This window comes from Anopheles gambiae, chromosome 3, assembly GCF_943734735.2.
Source record: "Anopheles gambiae chromosome 3, idAnoGambNW_F1_1, whole genome shotgun sequence".
Classification (NCBI taxonomy): Eukaryota; Metazoa; Arthropoda; class Insecta; order Diptera; family Culicidae; genus Anopheles; species Anopheles gambiae.
The window spans coordinates 3,187,762-3,204,402 of NC_064602.1; the positions used below are offsets into that span (position 1 = coordinate 3,187,762).

The window sequence follows — 16,641 nt, forward strand, 5'->3', positions numbered from 1 at the left end:
AGAGACACACTTGTTTTTCGGGGGGTACGATCTATTCATTACAATTTAATCTATAATCTATGATCTAACATTGAGAAAGACGTAAAACAACTGGATTCCACTGGAAAGTAAAAGAAAATAAAATAAAATAACATTGTTATCTTGAACGATACATCACATAAACTATGATAGAAACGTTCAATATTGATCGACTTAAAGTTTCCCATTAAACAAACCATAGTTTTGTTCTCAATTTATAACAATGAACTACGCATATTTTTATCGTAAGTTCCTCTTGATCATAAGGGTGTTTCCTTATTACGCTTTTTGTACGTCTTTTGACTATGAAATCCATAATTTATATTTTTTTCAAAAATTTTCGTCATCTTGTGTTCTTTTGCATCACCCTGTTGTACTGTCTTTTTCGAAATGCAACCATAAACGTCAAAACTGCTGCAAGCAACTGAATCTCAACGAAAGATGGACGACATTTAACGAAGGGTAGCTGTCAAATTATCCCCATATGACGTACCAGTCGATCTAGCGTTTTCAGAAATGTTTCCCGTCTGTTGTTCAATTGTTTGCGCTTGCTGTAAACAAACCAAAAGCCATTGGCCACTACTTTTCATTTAATTTGATTTAAATATCTATATTTGCGTTGCTCAAACTATTAAACATTGGTTCCAACTGCTACAAAACATTTATCTGACTGATAAAACAACCATTTGCAAAACCTCGGAGTCTAAACGGCTCAGCACGCGATAATCACAACCAGCCTGAAAATGGACGCTATGGATGCGAAGGAAATTCTCAACCATTTGAACCATTTGGGCTATCGCAACATTACCGCAGCACAGTTGAAAGAATTTCAAAAAGGTAATTGGCAAACAACACACTCCATTCCAAAGCAGAATCGGGTTTTCACAACTATCCATTAAAACCGTAGATTTGAAAAAACTTATCCGGTATGATGCGAAGCCGTACAGCCAGATGGACAGAGAAAATGTGGAAAATAATACAGAACAAGGCAGCGTATTCGAACGATTGCATGCTGAAACAACTGCAAGCTATCAGGCAAAAATGGCTAAATCTTCAAAGCATAGTCAGCGTGCTGCACCTATAGATAAGGAAAATCATTCCCCAAACCCTAGAACTGTTTCTACAGCAGTGAAGGACAACAGTGAAACTGTCTGTAAGATGTGTAAGTACCATCAACCAGTTGATTGGTTGATTTCTATATCTAACCTAATTGTTGTATTCCCCTTTCCCAGGGATAAGACCAAAAAGTTCTCATTCAACCAAGCGAAGTGACCCAGTCGAACTGTACCATTCGTACAAAAAAGAGTGGAATAAATTCAAACAGAACCTACCGGGCGAAAATGATCATTCCGAACTACGTTGGAGGATCAGGAACAAGTTACTGGGGGAGTAAACAAAACGCTTCAACTGCTGCTACATACAATACTCGAGGACGAAATAAAAATGCTTTATTTTTATGATTATTAATTGCTATGCACTGGTTTGGGAGCTTTATTTGTCATACTTAAATTTGCACATTTGTGCACGCGCATCGTTGCGATTCAGGTGCTCCAGCAATTTGCTCTCAACGCTTCGAACCGCATCTTCGGTTAAGACGACGGTGTTGTGTTTCAGCATCGAGTACACGTTCAAGCCGTACGTCGGCATCAAGTTGATGTGGTCAATGTTCTCCGCACTGATTGATATATTTCGGGAAAGAACATCGGTCGCGTCTACGAACAACACCGAAGGCCCCCACTGCCGTGCTGCAACCAAATCCTGCAGATACTGTGGATCGTCCGTTGGGATTTCCAAGTTTTTCACTACGTGCAAATCATCCTGAGCCAGCTTTATCGACAGCGTGGAGACTAGTCCCAAGACTCGATTGAAGAAGGGCAGCATGTAGAAGTGTGTGGTCGGCGATCTTGGACCGTGTGCGATACCACCGCCCCTCCACAGCGGGGATCTGATTGAACCGTGGCGAGCCCTTCCCAGACCCTTTTGAGGCCACGGTTTCCTTCCGCCACCACGCACTTCATTTCTAGTTTTGGTGTGTGCAAAGCTAACGAATCGATACTTCCTCTGCCATTCGATGTTCTGATGCACGATATCAATTCGCGGCGATGCACCGAATACTGCATTGTCCAGTTCCACGATTCCCGAATGAGCCGGTTCTACCGTGTCCATGTTTTCCAACCACACTGCCCGGGACGGTCGCCATTCGGCTTGTGCTGCGGTGGCAACGGCCGGGTAAGAGTTGAACCGAACGAACCCATTAAGACCGGTTATTTTCAACAAATTCCCCAACTTTAACATTCCGAATGCTTTGTTTCGTAACGCGACTCCCGGAAGTAAACAAACATTTGCCCACTGACAAATGTGCGAGCTATCAAAATTTCCATGACGTCCATTCGATATGTCACAACAAAGATACGGGTTTCGATATGTATTCTCTTATTTTCCGTATTTCAAACCCATTTGGCGTTTGTTTAGAGATTTGCATAGAATCTGCGAAAACAGTTTTATCAATTGCCACGTTTTTGTGCACGATTCTTTGTTTGGAAAAGGGAGAAAAGCATGATTTTTATGTTGCACTATGGGTATGCAATGCAAGACAGATGGCTATAAAAAACTATGGGTTAATACAACCAGGGCCATAATTTGATACACTCAACTCCCAACATGCGTGATAGCACATGTTTATATTTTGTTGGAAATGAATACTTACCGCTCCACGTACCTTTGCCGAATGGTTTTTATCTTTTTTATTATATTACCTCGCACAACTATTCAAATCTGTAAACTAAGATATAGTCAAGTTTTAGATATCCATCAGTACCCAAAATTCCTGCACTACATGAAGCAAAACTAGAGTACGCACTGTATATGCTCCTGGTTCATACGATTCCGTCATGTTTGACGAAGTATGCTTCACACTCACACACCAATGCTCATACATAGATTTTGGTTGGTTGCGCGAGGTTGTGTTGCGTGTGCTCTCTCCAGATAAAGTTAATTATTTCTTGTGTGTTGACGTCGTTCGTGTGAGATTCTAGCAACTTTATACATCCATTACGATCGTAACGAGCGGGAGCCCATCGTGGTTGTATTTCATAAAATCTTGACGCCCCAACGTACGCCATTTTATGACATTAATCACTATTCACATTCCACACCCGCGAAACAATTCCTCCAATTAGAGTCGCTAGTGAAACGCGTAGAAGTTTCGTAGAAGAATAAAGCTTATTGTGAAAAAATGCATCCAACGCGGGGATCGGCAATGAATAACGTTTCGATTACAGATTCTAGTGGTCAGCCTATGTCTGATAAAAAGGATTACTGTGACAGTGCAAATACTGATTCCGGGTTTCTTTCCGGGCATAACCTCAACTCGTCTGAGGATATTGTCTCGGAGGAACAACACCGTGCGGTGGAAAATAATCAAAATATCGCTGGATCGCACACCGTTGGTGCAAGTGAAAAACAGCCCATCGAGACGGAAACCGACCTAGACTCCGGGATGATTCCAGACGAAGAGCTAGAGTCCGGCAATCTGGGCCTGATGGACATCTGCGAACGTTTCGACCGTTTGATGAAGCGCGACTGGATGAAAACGTTTCAGCAGGATGAATTTGGCGAAACGTAAGTTCGATGATGCTACCAGCAGCCCACCAGCAGCTTATCACAATCGTGTTACTGGTTTCTGGACAGTGGCGTAAACATGAATTGTTTTTTCCCCTTCTGTGTGCTTTGCAGTCAACTGCACCTGGCAGTCTACGAAAGGAATGAAGACCTTATTTCCAAGCTGGTCGCAAACGTTCCACAGCAGTTTCTGAACATTCAGAACGATGCCGCGCAAACGGCACTGCATTTGGCTGTCCTCACGGAACAGCCAAAGGTGGTGCGTCGATTGCTGGTCGGTGGTATCAATCAAAGCATCCGGGATATGGATGGTAACACTGCGCTTCATTTGGCCTGTAGTTTGGGGCGCGCACAAATTGCCAAAGAACTGCTAACTCCATCGGCGTGTTCCGAGCTTTCGCAAGGCGTATCATACACAAAGCTGCCCCAGGATCTGGAACAGTGGAATTACGACGGTAAGTCACCCCCAAAAACACGGTTCCTGCACTATTCCCTTTTATGGTCAAAGCGTCGCGTTTCTTTAATAATAAACCCGGCTGCGAATCTGCTGCATCAGAGCAGGACAGCTATGAATATGGAACGAAAATAGATGGCCGCATCCAGTGGGGGCATCATGGGGTTCGGACGATCTAATTATAAAAAGAAGGGCGCTAAAAATACTAAACGTAGCGCGCGATCAAGTCATCTGCGCAAAATCGTGTTTATTTTGGTGTCTTTAAACAGTTTAAGAATGAAAATGAATCATGTAACTAGTATGCGACTCTCAGCAAAGGGGTCACAGCACACAGAAGCATCCAAGCAGGCCACCCATCCCGAAACCAAAACCCGACATTAACGTTACCGTTTGTCAAGTCTGGTTTTGGAGCGTCTGGAAAACCCAAACTTTCTACGTCGTCGTGCCCCGCGTGTGTGTTTCCCACCTTTACAGAAATCCCATCCTACCCATTCCACTGGGAAATACGGGGCTCTTGAATTGCAATAGCACAGTCGAACCACCACACACGTTATGTGTTGGGTTTTTCCCACTGTTTTGTGTGAAACGTCATGCCAGTACGGGTGTACACACCACTACCATGAAAGAGAGAGCGCGTGGACGGGCCATTGGTATTTGTGCAAGCACACACTCAAACAAATCGCAATGTTGTCCACCTGTACGACTTTTTCAAGCGTTTCTCGGTGGGGTTGGTTTTATTTGTTGCTTTTACACATATACAACACAACCCAACCGAGCGTTTGGCTCAATGATCTTGCTTTTGCCCTTCCCACACTATTCTGTTCCCAAATATATTGAAGTTAATTGATGATGTGAGGGTTTTTTTTTGCGGAATTCCACAAAGAATATTGTGGGAATGTGTTTAACAAACACTAAAAATGTCATTTAACAATATTCACTTTAATTTACAGGCAAAACTTGCGTGCATCTTGCTGCGGAAGCTGGCAGCATGGAAACACTTCGATGCTTAATCAACGCTGGGGCTGATATAAACGCAAGGGTAGGCTATTCTGATTATTCAAGCAATTTCAAGCTTTTTTGCTAATAACGTTCCGTTTAATCGCCCGATTTTAGGAAGGAAAATCTGGCATGTCCGCTCTACACATCAGCATTGAAAAGGGCAACGAAGCATTGGCTAACTTTTTGCTGGATGAGTGCCCACTCTTGAGCTTAGAGGCTGTTACCTATGCTGGCATGACGGCTTATCAGCTTGCACTTATCCAAGACAAGCGGATCTTGATTGGTGACCTCACAAAACGCGGAGCAGAGCAAATTTCCCTTCCTGCGAGCGACTCCGAGTCCGACTCTGAAGATGAAATGGTAAGCTAAAATGTGTGTAGCATATATATGGTAGTAGAAACATTGTTCAAACGCTGTAGTAGAAAGATTAGATACAATTGCTTCCAATATTTCGTACAGAGATCTAACATAATGTACACATTGTACATGTTTGTGTTACAGTGTGAGCTAAGAGGATATTATTATTATTATTATTAAAGCACGTTTGCTTAGGGAGAAATAAAATAAAAACAAAAGCGTAGTTGGTATAAAACTCGTCCCCCCGAGCAACGGTTTGATGCAGTTCGTGGAGAGGCTAGAGGCGCCCAGCAAATCCCCTTTTTAATTTGTTTTAAATTGTATGCTTCAACAAAATTACCCACTATATGCAGAGCAATACGCAATATATTGCCTGTGTTATCAGTGTAGCTCTCTACTTTGAATTTTAATACCTATGGTTTCACATTCCACAGATCAGTAACTACTACGGAGCGAGTGCGTTCTCGGCAACTTTCTCGGGATTATCGGCAATCAATGTGTCGTAGAGAGCCCACTGATGTTTGTCATCATTAACCCGAACGGCTGCGCTTTAACAATAATACGTACAAAGCTTTTTAGAGCGCGAATTGATAAAGCACACTTGCACAGAACTTGAACGAAAGCTGTAATGTAAAATAAATGTGACGATTCTTTCCTTCTAATAAGTGCCTTATGTAAATTGAACAGGATAGATACACACCTGCAAAGGCTTGTGATGGACTTTGCATAGCCGTAACGAACTATGATTTGTTCATCTGTTACGAAACAGCAGTAGCGCAATTATTGTAATATACAGGTCACACAATATCTAATGTAAAACTGCGAGAGATAAAAAAAAAACTGTAAACCTTCCTCATTCATCCTGTTGGCAGCGGCCCGTTCCTGACCAAATCGATATAAAAAAGTGACACGTGTTTAGGAATTACCACCTAAAACCTTTACACACACACATACACAGAGCCATTTTAAAGCCTTCACCTAATAAAAACAAAATCTTACTGACGTAGAGAACAGCATAGACATAGACCAGTATACATATATTATTTATATGGTTTAAAATTAACTTGTAAGAAAATAATGTACATGCCATGATTAATGTGGAGCAAACGGACGGAATAAAAACAACGCTAATCAATCCCCGCGTCATCGATCTTATCGGACAGTTTATTGCTAAGTGCTAAGGGAGCAAAATGTTCGCCGGATGTTTGCTGGATGCGATTTTAATGGTTTATTTCAAAACAATCTTCCCCAACATTCACTACCAACAACAGCATTTTATTCATAAAATAACATGTGCCGTATAACGTTCGACTGTGTGTTTTGAACATATAAGAGAAAAAGGAATAACAAAATCATCCAATTCACGTTTCTGATGCACTAAGAGCTAACTAAATCCCCATTGTGTGTGTGTATGTTAATATAATATTTGTGTTAGTGTTATGGTGTGTCGGTGGTTAGTTATATTGATGGCACCCTAGAAAAGAGTATATTGCAGGCTCAAATCGCAAAGCTAACTTATGCAACCTTCTTTAGATAGCCATTACGGGAGTATAATTCTCTATAATTCCGATCCGATGGTTGGTAGCGTGGTGCGTGAAACGGCAGTGGCGCAAACTTGGTTGACTATTTTACCGTTTTAGCCTTTTTAGCGCTCTACTTTGCAACGCCCGGGTTGGGCAGCTTTTCCCAGCTCGGTTCGATGCCCCAGATTTGTCGCGCATACTCGGCGATGGTGCGATCGCTCGAGAACTTGCCGCTCGTTGCAATGTTGTTGATGGACATCTCCAACCATTTCGGTTGATCCTGTCAGGAAATATACAAGTTTTATGGTTAGTCTTGAGTAGTTTTCACCCAAATGCACACAACATATGGTATGCATCACTCACCTGATACACGGCCGACACGCGATCTTGCGTTTTAATGTAGGAATCGAAATCAGCAAACAAGTAGTAACGGTCATACTTCAGCAGCACATTGGCGATATCCTGGAACTCATGGGGATTACCCGGGCTGAAGAATCCGCCCTGAATCTGATCGACGCACTGCTTGATATCGGGGTTGGAATTGTAGTAGTCATAGGCGTTGTACCCACGGCACTTAAGATCCTCCACCTCCTCCACGGTCATACCGAAGATGAAGATGTTCTCATTGCCCATCTCCTCCGCCATCTCTACGTTGGCGCCATCCAGCGTGCCGATCGTAAGGGCACCATTGAGCTGGAACTTCATATTGCCCGTGCCCGACGCTTCCGTGCCAGCGGTAGAAATCTGCTCGGACAGATCGGCCGCCGGCATAATCTTTTCGGCCAACGTTACTCGATAGTTTTCGAGGAAAATGACCTTCAGCTTGTCGCCAACGATCGGATCATTGTTCACCACATTACCGACCGCGCAGATGAGCTTGATGATTTGCTTTGCGATGTAGTAGCCCGGGGCCGCCTTGCCGCCAATCATGATCGTACGCGGCGTAAAGTTGGCCGTTGGATCTCGCTTGATGCGATTGTACAGCGTGATGATGTGCAGACAGTTCAGCAACTGCCGTTTGTACTCGTGAATGCGCTTGACCTGAATATCAAACATCGAGGCCGGATTCACTTTCACACCATAGTCCCGCTCTAAAAGCTGCGCCAGCTTCAGCTTGTTCTCCTGCTTCACACGTGCTACGGCCCGCTGGAATGTAGGATCCTTGGCCCATTTCTTCAGCTGCTGCAGCTGCTCCAGATGCACCGGCCACTGGTCGCCGATCTTCTCCGCGATCAGATCCGACAGACCGGGGTTGCACAGCAGCAACCAACGGCGCGGCGTGATGCCGTTCGTTTTGTTCTGGAACTTTTCCGGCGTCATCTCGTAGAAGCTTTTGAAGATGTCCTTCTTAATAATCTCGGAATGGATCGCCGCCACACCGTTCACAGCGTGCGAACCGACAATGGACAGGTTTGCCATGTTGATGCGCTTCTCGCCATCCTCCTCCACCAGCGACAGTGCCCGCATGCGCCCGAAATCGCCCGGGAACCGTTTTTCAACTTCTTGTAAATGCAAAAAGTTTATATGATAAATGATCTCCAAATGACGTGGTAGAATGGACTGCAGCATCGAAACCGGCCAGCGTTCCAGTGCCTCCGGCAGCACGGTGTGATTCGTGTAGGCGCACGTGCGCACCACAATGTCCCACGCCTTCTCCCAGCTTAATTTTTCATCATCAATCAGAATGCGCATCAGCTCCGGAATTGCCAGCGAGGGATGCGTATCGTTCAATTGAATGGCCACCTTGTTGGGGAAGTCATCGAACGACGTTCGGACGGCATCGCGCGACCCAAACTTGGAGGCCTTGTAGCGACGCACAATGTCCTGCAGCGTGGCAGCGCACATAAAGTATTCCTGTTTCAGGCGCAGCTCCTTGCCCTCGAAGAAGTTGTCATTGGGATACAGCACACGCGAGATGTTTTCTGCCAAGTTACGATCCAGCACCGCTTGAATGTAATCACCATCGTTGACTGTGGGAAAAGAAGAAGAAGAAAAAGAACGGTTCATTTGAGTGCTCGCACATAATAGCAGCATTTCAATCATAAACAACGATGGCAGGCTTTCAACAAACATCGAATGAAAAGGCCCCGTTTGTATGTACTCTATACTTACAGAACTTCAGGTTGAAATCAATCGGCGACTTGGCAGACCACAGGCGCAGAGTATTGACCACATTGTTTCCATACCCAGGCACCGGATTATCGTACGGCATAGCGAACACGGTCTGTGTGTCGACCCACTTCTTGCCCTCCGGTGTGTCGATCACGCGGCCATAGAAATGGATCGGGATCATGTACTCGGGGCGAGCCTTCTCCCACGGATTGCCATAGCGCAGCCAATCGTCGGGCTCCTCCACCTGTTCGCCGTTGCGAATCTTTTGTGCAAAAATACCATACTCATAACGAATGCCTGTAATTTGGAATTATTACAAGAAAAAAAATGAATGTTAATATTATTTCCATCGTACATAAATGCTGCCGTAACAATCGTCCTACCGTAGCCGTAGGCGGGCATTCCAAGCGTGGCCATGGAATCAAGGAAGCAGGCAGCCAGCCGGCCCAAACCACCGTTACCCAGGCCGGCATCTTCCTCCAGCTCCTCCAGCTCCTCAATGTCCAGCCCAAGCTGATACATGGCTTCATCGCAGGACGTTTGAATGCCAAGATTTATCATGGTGTTTTGCAATGATCGTCCCATGTAGTATTCCAAGGACAAATAGTACACGCGCTGTTGAAGAAAAAAAAAAACAGTGGAAAAACAATACATTTTAATCGTTGTCGGTAAAAGTTGATTTAATTTACTACACGGAGTTTGCAATCAAATACAACGCCGCGATCCGCTAGGAAACGGGTTTGTTTTAGCGATCGCGATTGTAAGACATAATAATTGGGTCATTGTTATCGCATGCACCAGTCAACTGTGCCATCGATTCCTATCACTATCACGCTAACTAGTGATAGTGGCCGCAAATAGAACAAAACAATCTCTTATCACGGTAGACACACACATATGATTCTGATTATCTTATTGGCAACCGGGCTAAAGGTTCTAGCCGAGGCGCCCCTTGTGCGTCCTTGTGGAAGAGGAAGAGTTGTATTGCCCTATTTGTTCATTTAACGGTGGTCATTTTAATGATGAAGATGGAATGATAAACCATGTTCCAACTGTAGATTAATCTTAAATATTGCACAATTAATCATCCCGTTGTAGGACAACTGGTAAAGCTTTGAAAAAAGATGGATCATTGTTCACAATTAAAATGAAAAGTGGTACTAAATCAGAATAAAGTCCTCGTGATCACCACCGCCACCATTCGTTATACAGGTTGCCATTGAGGCACTCGGCACACCGCCGATACCCACCCTTCCTCCCCCCCCTTTCACCTGTTCGCCGCCACCACCCTTCTGTGTTCTATTCTATTCACTGACAACTAGAGGTCAAATATCGAGTTCATGGAGCACGACGAGATCGTTCGTGTTTGGTCGTCGTCGACTCGTAGGGCTTATCCGTACAGGAATTATGGCAACGAGTAGGAAGTGTGCGGGTGCGAATTTCCTTACCTTGGGATCCTTCTCGTAATAGTACTGCTGGGTTCTGATCCATCTTGAAACCAGATGATCCTTCACCGTGTGAGCCAGCGCAAAGTAATAATCACGCACGGTGGCTACATTTCTATCCTTTACCAGCGTGTAGTGAAGATGCCGATTGAAATCCTTCTTGATCTCGTTCACATCCTCCAGCTGGGCGATGCCGCGCACACTGATTTGTTTCCTTTTATCGACGTCCGATTGTGGCTTCGACATTTTGCAGGAAGTTGGAGGATCTTGGACTTGGAAATATCTTTGCAAGCTACCGTTATGGGAAACCGAGACACTCACACACACACTCCACACGAACACGAATCACCAGAGGAATTGGAAGTCCGACCGCGGACCACTCTTCGAGATTAGTGTTCAGAAAATGGGATTCAGGCTGGTTTCGCTACTTCTTCGGTCACCTTGGTGAAGGTCAAACATGCGCTGTGTTGTTTTTGTAGCTGTCAATACAAGAACCTTACAACAGCGCAAGAGAGTGTTTGCATTTGTAGTGTTCGATTCCGTGCGACAGCTGCTGTGTGTTGAAATTGATTTGATTATATCACATATTGATTGCTAACGATCTTCAGCATGATGGTTGCTTTTGAAATTGTTAAAATCTTTGCATTTTTATATATTTCTACGTGCTTTCCCTTTGTGGATTATGATTTTTTTTTTAAATATTTAGCTGCTTTTATATACATGCTGACGTAGCTGAAAAAGGGGTTACAATTATTGTAGCCGGGCACGAGGAGACTTTCTTTCTTCTGGTGTACATTTTATATAACACTTTTCCCAAAATGAGGAATGGAACTTTTGAATAAACGTAAAAAGAAAGCTATTATTACGTGATTGGTTAACCGATGGAGCAATCAATTGATTGGTTCTTTCATTTCCAAGCCCTTGAACACATTAACCCCCATATCCCAATGGCAACGGCTACACGGTATGAAAGGGATTGTTATTAAGATAGAAAGGTCTGTAGTTTTATTTTCTAGCTATGGCGAAACATTTACTGTAATGCAGATTATTTTATCCATATTTGAGATTTGTTATATTGATTTTTGTTTCCGATGTTTCTATACTTTAATTTAAGCATGTGCTGTAAATTCTACATGAAGTGTTGTATCGACCTCCTATAGCTTTTGCTCCTTTTTCTTCTGCAATCAAATCTGTCTGTCGTTACGGAAGGCAAGCGAAATTTTAAAAACATAATAATAAAACAACGACGATTTGTCAAAGTTTCGCGAACAACGTAATGATGGTGAGGAGTTTAACCAAAACCATGACATTAAGGCCGTGCCAATAAAGCATACGTAACGCTCAATTTCATTACAATCACACGCAATTTCAAGGTATGTTATATTTTCTTATGAGAGTAACACTATTTCTTACGCCAAGAATGCGAACCACATAATCTCAATGACGACTCTATTCGCGCACGCGACACATCCATAGACTTCTTGCCCCGACTTCCGCTTTTGTTCGTGTTCCATTTAAGAACTGCATTATTAGTGTTTTGTTCGGAAGTCTACGGTAATTTTAAATTTTGATTTTCACCTCTTGTAGTAAAACTCGTTCGATGATGGCATTACAAAGCAGATTCAAACAAAATAGGTGGCATAAAACTTCAAAAGCAAAGTACAAACAACAGCAAGTATTCGAATGCTAATAATATCTTTTTTAGCAACTTTTCCATTGATGACTCTTGTTGTGTGTCTGTCTGTGTGTGAGTGTGTGTGCCTTCAAACACGACGGCTACTTGGTTTTACTTAGTTTTCTCGGTTTCAGTTTTCTTGCCCAATGGGACAGCTGCCTTCACTCTGCAAAGAAAAAAAGCAAATAATTGTTACGTATGTTCCAACTATACTATATTGAGGGTTTCATCTTACTTTTCTGTGATTTCCTGAATTTTGCTTCGAACCATCTCTAAATGGGTGTCAATGGACTGTTTGTTATTTTCGTAAACTTTTGGCAAGGTGAACAGAGCCACAAATCCTAGAAAGATTATTGCAAATAGGACAATGTTAACACATTTGTTGTTAAATTATAATTGTACAGATTTCAGGCACTGGAGGAGGAGCTCCAAGCAAATGTACTTACCGATCATAACGCATGTCATTCCATTGAACAGTGCTCCAACGTATGTCAACCAGTACAGCAAAACTCCAAATTTGATCGAATCTACGAGATCCTCTACCAAAAATAGGCGCCTTAATCCGGTCACTAAAGCGTTCACGTGAGCCACGGCAACGGTAGCCAGCTGTTGTACCTTCTCCTGCGACAAGGTAAGATCCAGTTCCAAGTAGTCCCTGTAAAAGAAGGCAGTGTTTCAGAAACGCCCAATCTCATCTTACATGCACTTGAACAATTACTTGAATGGGTGACCCTCGGAGGTTTTCTGCACGGCCTGCAGAACGTTCTTATAGATCCGGAATGAGATAGTTCCGAACAGTAGCAGCAAGGATAGGTACGAAAATACGCTGATCAGCGAGAACAGCGACATGGCCAGCAGGATGGCAAGGCCCCCTCCGAATACCACCGCCGATTTCTTTACGTCACGCCAATAGATGAGAGATTCCACTGCAAAAGAAAGATAATAAAAGACAAATAATTGTAATGTCCACTGCTAATCTTCGCCAATTGCAGTAATGGTTTATGCACGGATGATTGACCAAACACACGTTTAGCTTATCAGTACGCGGGCCCGTGGGCCCATATTGACACGTTGCCACTTGCTCGCTCGCTCGCTTGCTCTATCCTTTCTCGATCGACCTGCAGAAACGTCCTTTTTTACAGTTTTTAACCTGTATTTACCTGGACCGCGGGGCGGCAAATCTAGACGATTGTAATGACCATTTCCATTGGAAACACGCGAATTTTGTCGTTTAACCATTTTGATTTCAGTTCTACTTCCACCGCGAATGTGTCGACGAATGCGAGTAACGAAAGACCAACTTCCAACTCAACACTTAATCCATCCTTCTTCGTGCTTGATCTTCAAGCTTGGAGCAGTGTTCCCAAACTCTGCAACTGCTTTCATTTTACAGGTAGCAGGTGTCAAACGTGAAGCATACGTCTGGCATAAACCAAACAGCCAGCCTATGCTGCACCTATTCAGGTAGGCGCTGAAAGCTATTGTTGACCAAACACACACACATTTTGCCTGGCGGATTAATCTCACCAGTGGAAACGGATGCCCTTTTCCACTGGTGCAACACAAAACTATAAATAGTGTGTGTTTGTTTAATCGCACATTTATATTACAACCAAACGGGACACATATATCGTCTATCTAACCCTGTAATGTCTGTGGCGCGTGCTTTTACATAATTTTTTTTTAGTCTGTACTTATGGAATGAATAGCATTGCTTACATCCATCTTTGGTGAAATCAGAAGCTTCTAAAACCAGATATTCTGCTAAAGCATTTTTCGCCATAGTTTCACTTTTCGATAAGTTTGCTTTTTGTTGACAAAATATATGATTCACCACGGCGTTGTGCCGGTTGTGTGCAGCACGGCAAATTAAATTTGCGTTCAAATAACTCTCCCTGCGGTTGTCACTTTGCGGAAAATTACTGCCCGGACCGCGTTAGAACTTTAAATGTGTTGCCGCAGGGTTCCGTTCAATGAAAGGAGAACGTTTATTTATAGCTTTACTCTTTTTAACTATATGTTAGTCACTGTTTTATTTTTACAGATCTTGGCTTTGCTGCATGATATCTGAAACGTTCGGGCGGGTAGGATCGTGTAGGCACACTTTGACAATCGGTATAATGGAAGATTTCAGCAATCTTTCGTAATACAGTGAACACTCGATTGTCCCACACTTTAATAATCAAATTTATCAGATTGATTTTTGTTTTTCTCTGCCAAAATATAGCTAATTTTAGTGTGTTTGTCAATGAAGTGGAATAGTTTAACCGTAACATTCATTATTTGACATGATTATAATTTAAGAATGTAGTTTTGTACTTTTTTGAATGATATTTTGGAATTCAGTCAAAAGCGATTTTTTTTTTTTACATTCGACAATTGATGTGTCAAATTAGTTCAATAAACTCGAGGAACTGTCAAATTTAGAAAACTGCGTATCCACGATTCCACGCATACGAGCTACCGCGTATCTCGGAGACTACCCGTATAGTTTAAATGCACTGAATTATTAATGAACAATTGAAGCATTAAATTTGAAAAACGGATTTTGCATCTTGACAATTTTTTTACTTCGTTAGACTGTACGCCTCCACAGTTTTGTTGTAATATGTTAGTTAAAAGTTTCATTGACAAATAATTTAAAATGATACTTTTCGGACACCTAATTCCACAAAGCGATGGACTTAGATTGACTCTTAGTTGCTTTCAATAAGCGTTAATTAAAAATGTCAAAAAAGTGAATATGTACCAAAATACCAGGTTCTATGAACCAATATCAACAACAATCAATAGCAGTCTTCAGCACATGCCCAACACTTGATTAAAAAAATGACGTATTTATGTATTATTTGTGCATGCCCTCGGTTTAGAAAAAAGTGCTTACCTTTAGGGTGTAGTCTCGCCGGATTGAACCACGTATCTGTAACAATACAAGTAACAAAGAATGTTATTGGTTTGATTCAAATTAATTATTCGATATCTCATGATGTGATAGTTATTAACAATTTTAAGCTATCATTACGTACATGGATTCATCACACTGCAAATAAAAAGGGCTTTAGAAGATTGACTGCTTTCTTCCATTTGCTTGCTTATGCGTGAATGGCAAAATTCAATTTTACGTTTCGAAGTGCTTAATTCAGATGAGTCACACTTGATATCAAGGACAACTGCAGACAAGAGTTTCGGTCAACTTAACCTAGCAAATAGTTATTTTACCACTTTTAGAGCGTGTGTCTCTCTATGCAATAATTTTAATTAAATATCGATTTTTACATTTCCCTTTGTGTGCATGCGAAATAAAACTCATCCGCCCGTTCACTGTTGCACAAATACTACTGACCGAATCTAGGATACGTTTTCCATGAATCCCTTGCTTTGCAAAAGATAATGCGCAATCACCAGCACTGCGCATGCCCGAACTGTAGGCTCGAGCTTTTTCCCACGGTACCGGCATGCTAGTGTTAGAAGACGCATGATGTGTGTGGTTTTTTTTTTTTTTGCTAAATTTTTCTATTACTCACCCAGCCCGTAATCCTTAAACATTTGTTCAATCTTTATGCATTCCTCGGAAGATGTTGCGCAAGTAACGGTGGCTGCTATTGGCTCACTAGTGTTGTTTTCTGTAGTACCATTCTTCTCTTCAAGTGGTGGTTTCATCTCTGGAACTGGAACTTCATCCGAAGACGGTGCAGAAGGAGCAACAGTAGCAGCTGACTCCTCGAACAAGGATGGTTTTTCTTCTATCTGCGGTCGTATGCTTGCATACGGATTCATGTAGTCACTTTCAACCTCATCCATGAGGTCAGCATTCGATGACTCATTGGCCGCCTTTCGCGGAGGTGCCGAAATTTGATCCACTACCGAAAATGGTTCGTCCTTATCATTTAACATTTCATCTTTGTATGTACTCTGGATCATAGGCATACACTCATCGAAAACATCACCATCTTTTGCTTTAACTTCTGGTTCGGTGTTACTGGAAAACATGATTTCCTCACGATTCTCTTCCATGCCAAATTTGTTGTTCAATGTACTCTCTGTGCCAAGAGTGGAACCAATATTTTCGAAGCTCAAATCTAGTAGAGAATTGTCACTCTTATCCTGGAAATTATCCATGGTTAAACTTTGCATATTTCTTGCTACCGTGTTCGATTCCAACTGTTCGTTTGTTCAGCAAGTAGCTCTGCTGGCTCAGGATACCAATTTTGCAAAGCTTCTCGGGGTGGAGGTGGAGCATGCGTATTACGATACTTTCAGATGTTTCAGTTGTCAAATAAATGAAGGAAGCATGAAGCTTTGTCCGTTTTGAATGTTCATCATAACAAATAGCATGTAGCTAAAGAGGTGCTGAAAAATTGTAACAATTTAACTTTCTATAATAACTGCGATTTAATTTAAAGAAAAACGTTTTTCAAGACTTCTTGTTATCTTGAA

General features: G+C 42.5%; 5 protein-coding genes across 8 annotated transcripts; 2 read left to right on the top strand and 3 right to left on the bottom strand.

Annotated features, from left to right (window-relative positions):
* Positions 1–470: 470 nt before the first annotated feature.
* Positions 471–1,485, top strand: LOC1278019 (uncharacterized). Its single transcript, XM_061657525.1, has 3 exons — positions 471–855; positions 926–1,180; positions 1,251–1,485. Exons 1-3 carry the CDS (start codon positions 762–764, stop codon positions 1,409–1,411), a joined length of 510 nt encoding a protein of 169 aa, XP_061513509.1. The 5' UTR covers positions 471–761; the 3' UTR covers positions 1,412–1,485.
* LOC1278018 (large ribosomal subunit protein uL4m) lies at positions 1,437–2,603 on the bottom strand. Its single transcript, XM_317543.5, has one exon. The coding sequence runs from the start codon at positions 2,311–2,313 to the stop codon at positions 1,510–1,512; it is 804 nt and encodes a 267-aa protein (XP_317543.5). The 5' UTR covers positions 2,314–2,603; the 3' UTR covers positions 1,437–1,509.
* Positions 2,604–2,867: 264 nt separating this feature from the next.
* LOC1278017 (NF-kappa-B inhibitor cactus) lies at positions 2,868–6,584 on the top strand. Its single transcript, XM_317542.5, has 5 exons — positions 2,868–3,639; positions 3,754–4,094; positions 5,044–5,132; positions 5,207–5,452; positions 5,884–6,584. The coding sequence occupies exons 1-5, from the start codon at positions 3,254–3,256 to the stop codon at positions 5,953–5,955; spliced, it is 1,134 nt and encodes a 377-aa protein (XP_317542.5). The 5' UTR covers positions 2,868–3,253; the 3' UTR covers positions 5,956–6,584.
* Positions 6,585–6,653: 69 nt separating this feature from the next.
* LOC1278016 (glycogen phosphorylase) lies at positions 6,654–11,050 on the bottom strand. The gene is made up of 5 exons (XM_317541.5): positions 10,533–11,050; positions 9,468–9,699; positions 9,085–9,381; positions 7,336–8,942; positions 6,654–7,252 (listed from the first exon to the last, which is right to left on the bottom strand). The coding sequence occupies exons 1-5, from the start codon at positions 10,773–10,775 to the stop codon at positions 7,103–7,105; spliced, it is 2,529 nt and encodes an 842-aa protein (XP_317541.3). The 5' UTR covers positions 10,776–11,050; the 3' UTR covers positions 6,654–7,102.
* A 455-nt stretch (positions 11,051–11,505) lies between these two features.
* On the bottom strand, positions 11,506–16,338 carry LOC1278015 (reticulon-3-A). 4 transcript variants are annotated; one of them, XM_061654977.1, is made up of 6 exons: positions 15,729–16,338; positions 15,089–15,124; positions 12,923–13,130; positions 12,651–12,859; positions 12,440–12,545; positions 11,506–12,370 (listed from the first exon to the last, which is right to left on the bottom strand). In XM_061654977.1, the coding sequence occupies exons 1-6, from the start codon at positions 16,336–16,338 to the stop codon at positions 12,316–12,318; spliced, it is 1,224 nt and encodes a 407-aa protein (XP_061510961.1). In that variant the 3' UTR covers positions 11,506–12,315. The 4 variants fall into 4 exon arrangements, with proteins under 4 accessions (XP_061510961.1, XP_061510964.1, XP_061510963.1 ...); XM_061654980.1 differs by lacking the exon at positions 15,729–16,338 and adding an exon at positions 15,231–15,367; XM_061654979.1 differs by lacking the exons at positions 15,089–15,124; positions 15,729–16,338 and adding an exon at positions 13,924–14,325.
* Positions 16,339–16,641: the final 303 nt, after the last annotated feature.

Coding starts and splice junctions, on each gene's coding strand:
- LOC1278019 (XM_061657525.1), top strand. CDS start 762: ATGGACGCTATGGATGCGAAGGAAATTCTCAACCATTTGAACCATTTG. Junction 856..925: donor GTTGAAAGAATTTCAAAAAG/GTAATTGGCAAA, acceptor TTAAAACCGTAG/ATTTGAAAAAACTTATCCGG. Junction 1,181..1,250: donor TGAAACTGTCTGTAAGATGT/GTAAGTACCATC, acceptor CCCCTTTCCCAG/GGATAAGACCAAAAAGTTCT.
- LOC1278018 (XM_317543.5), bottom strand. CDS start 2,313: ATGTTAAAGTTGGGGAATTTGTTGAAAATAACCGGTCTTAATGGGTTC.
- LOC1278017 (XM_317542.5), top strand. CDS start 3,254: ATGCATCCAACGCGGGGATCGGCAATGAATAACGTTTCGATTACAGAT. Junction 3,640..3,753: donor CAGGATGAATTTGGCGAAAC/GTAAGTTCGATG, acceptor TGTGCTTTGCAG/TCAACTGCACCTGGCAGTCT. Junction 4,095..5,043: donor GGAACAGTGGAATTACGACG/GTAAGTCACCCC, acceptor TTTAATTTACAG/GCAAAACTTGCGTGCATCTT.
- LOC1278016 (XM_317541.5), bottom strand. CDS start 10,775: ATGTCGAAGCCACAATCGGACGTCGATAAAAGGAAACAAATCAGTGTG. Junction 9,700..10,532: donor ATTACGAGAAGGATCCCAAG/GTAAGGAAATTC, acceptor TTTCTTCAACAG/CGCGTGTACTATTTGTCCTT. Junction 8,943..9,084: donor TGATTTCAACCTGAAGTTCT/GTAAGTATAGAG, acceptor CTTTTCCCACAG/TCAACGATGGTGATTACATT.
- LOC1278015 (XM_061654977.1), bottom strand. CDS start 16,338: ATGCAAAGTTTAACCATGGATAATTTCCAGGATAAGAGTGACAATTCT. Junction 15,125..15,728: donor GTTTAAGGATTACGGGCTGG/GTGAGTAATAGA, acceptor GTATTGTTACAG/ATACGTGGTTCAATCCGGCG. Junction 13,131..15,088: donor GGCGAGACTACACCCTAAAG/GTAAGCACTTTT, acceptor TTTCTTTTGCAG/TGGAATCTCTCATCTATTGG.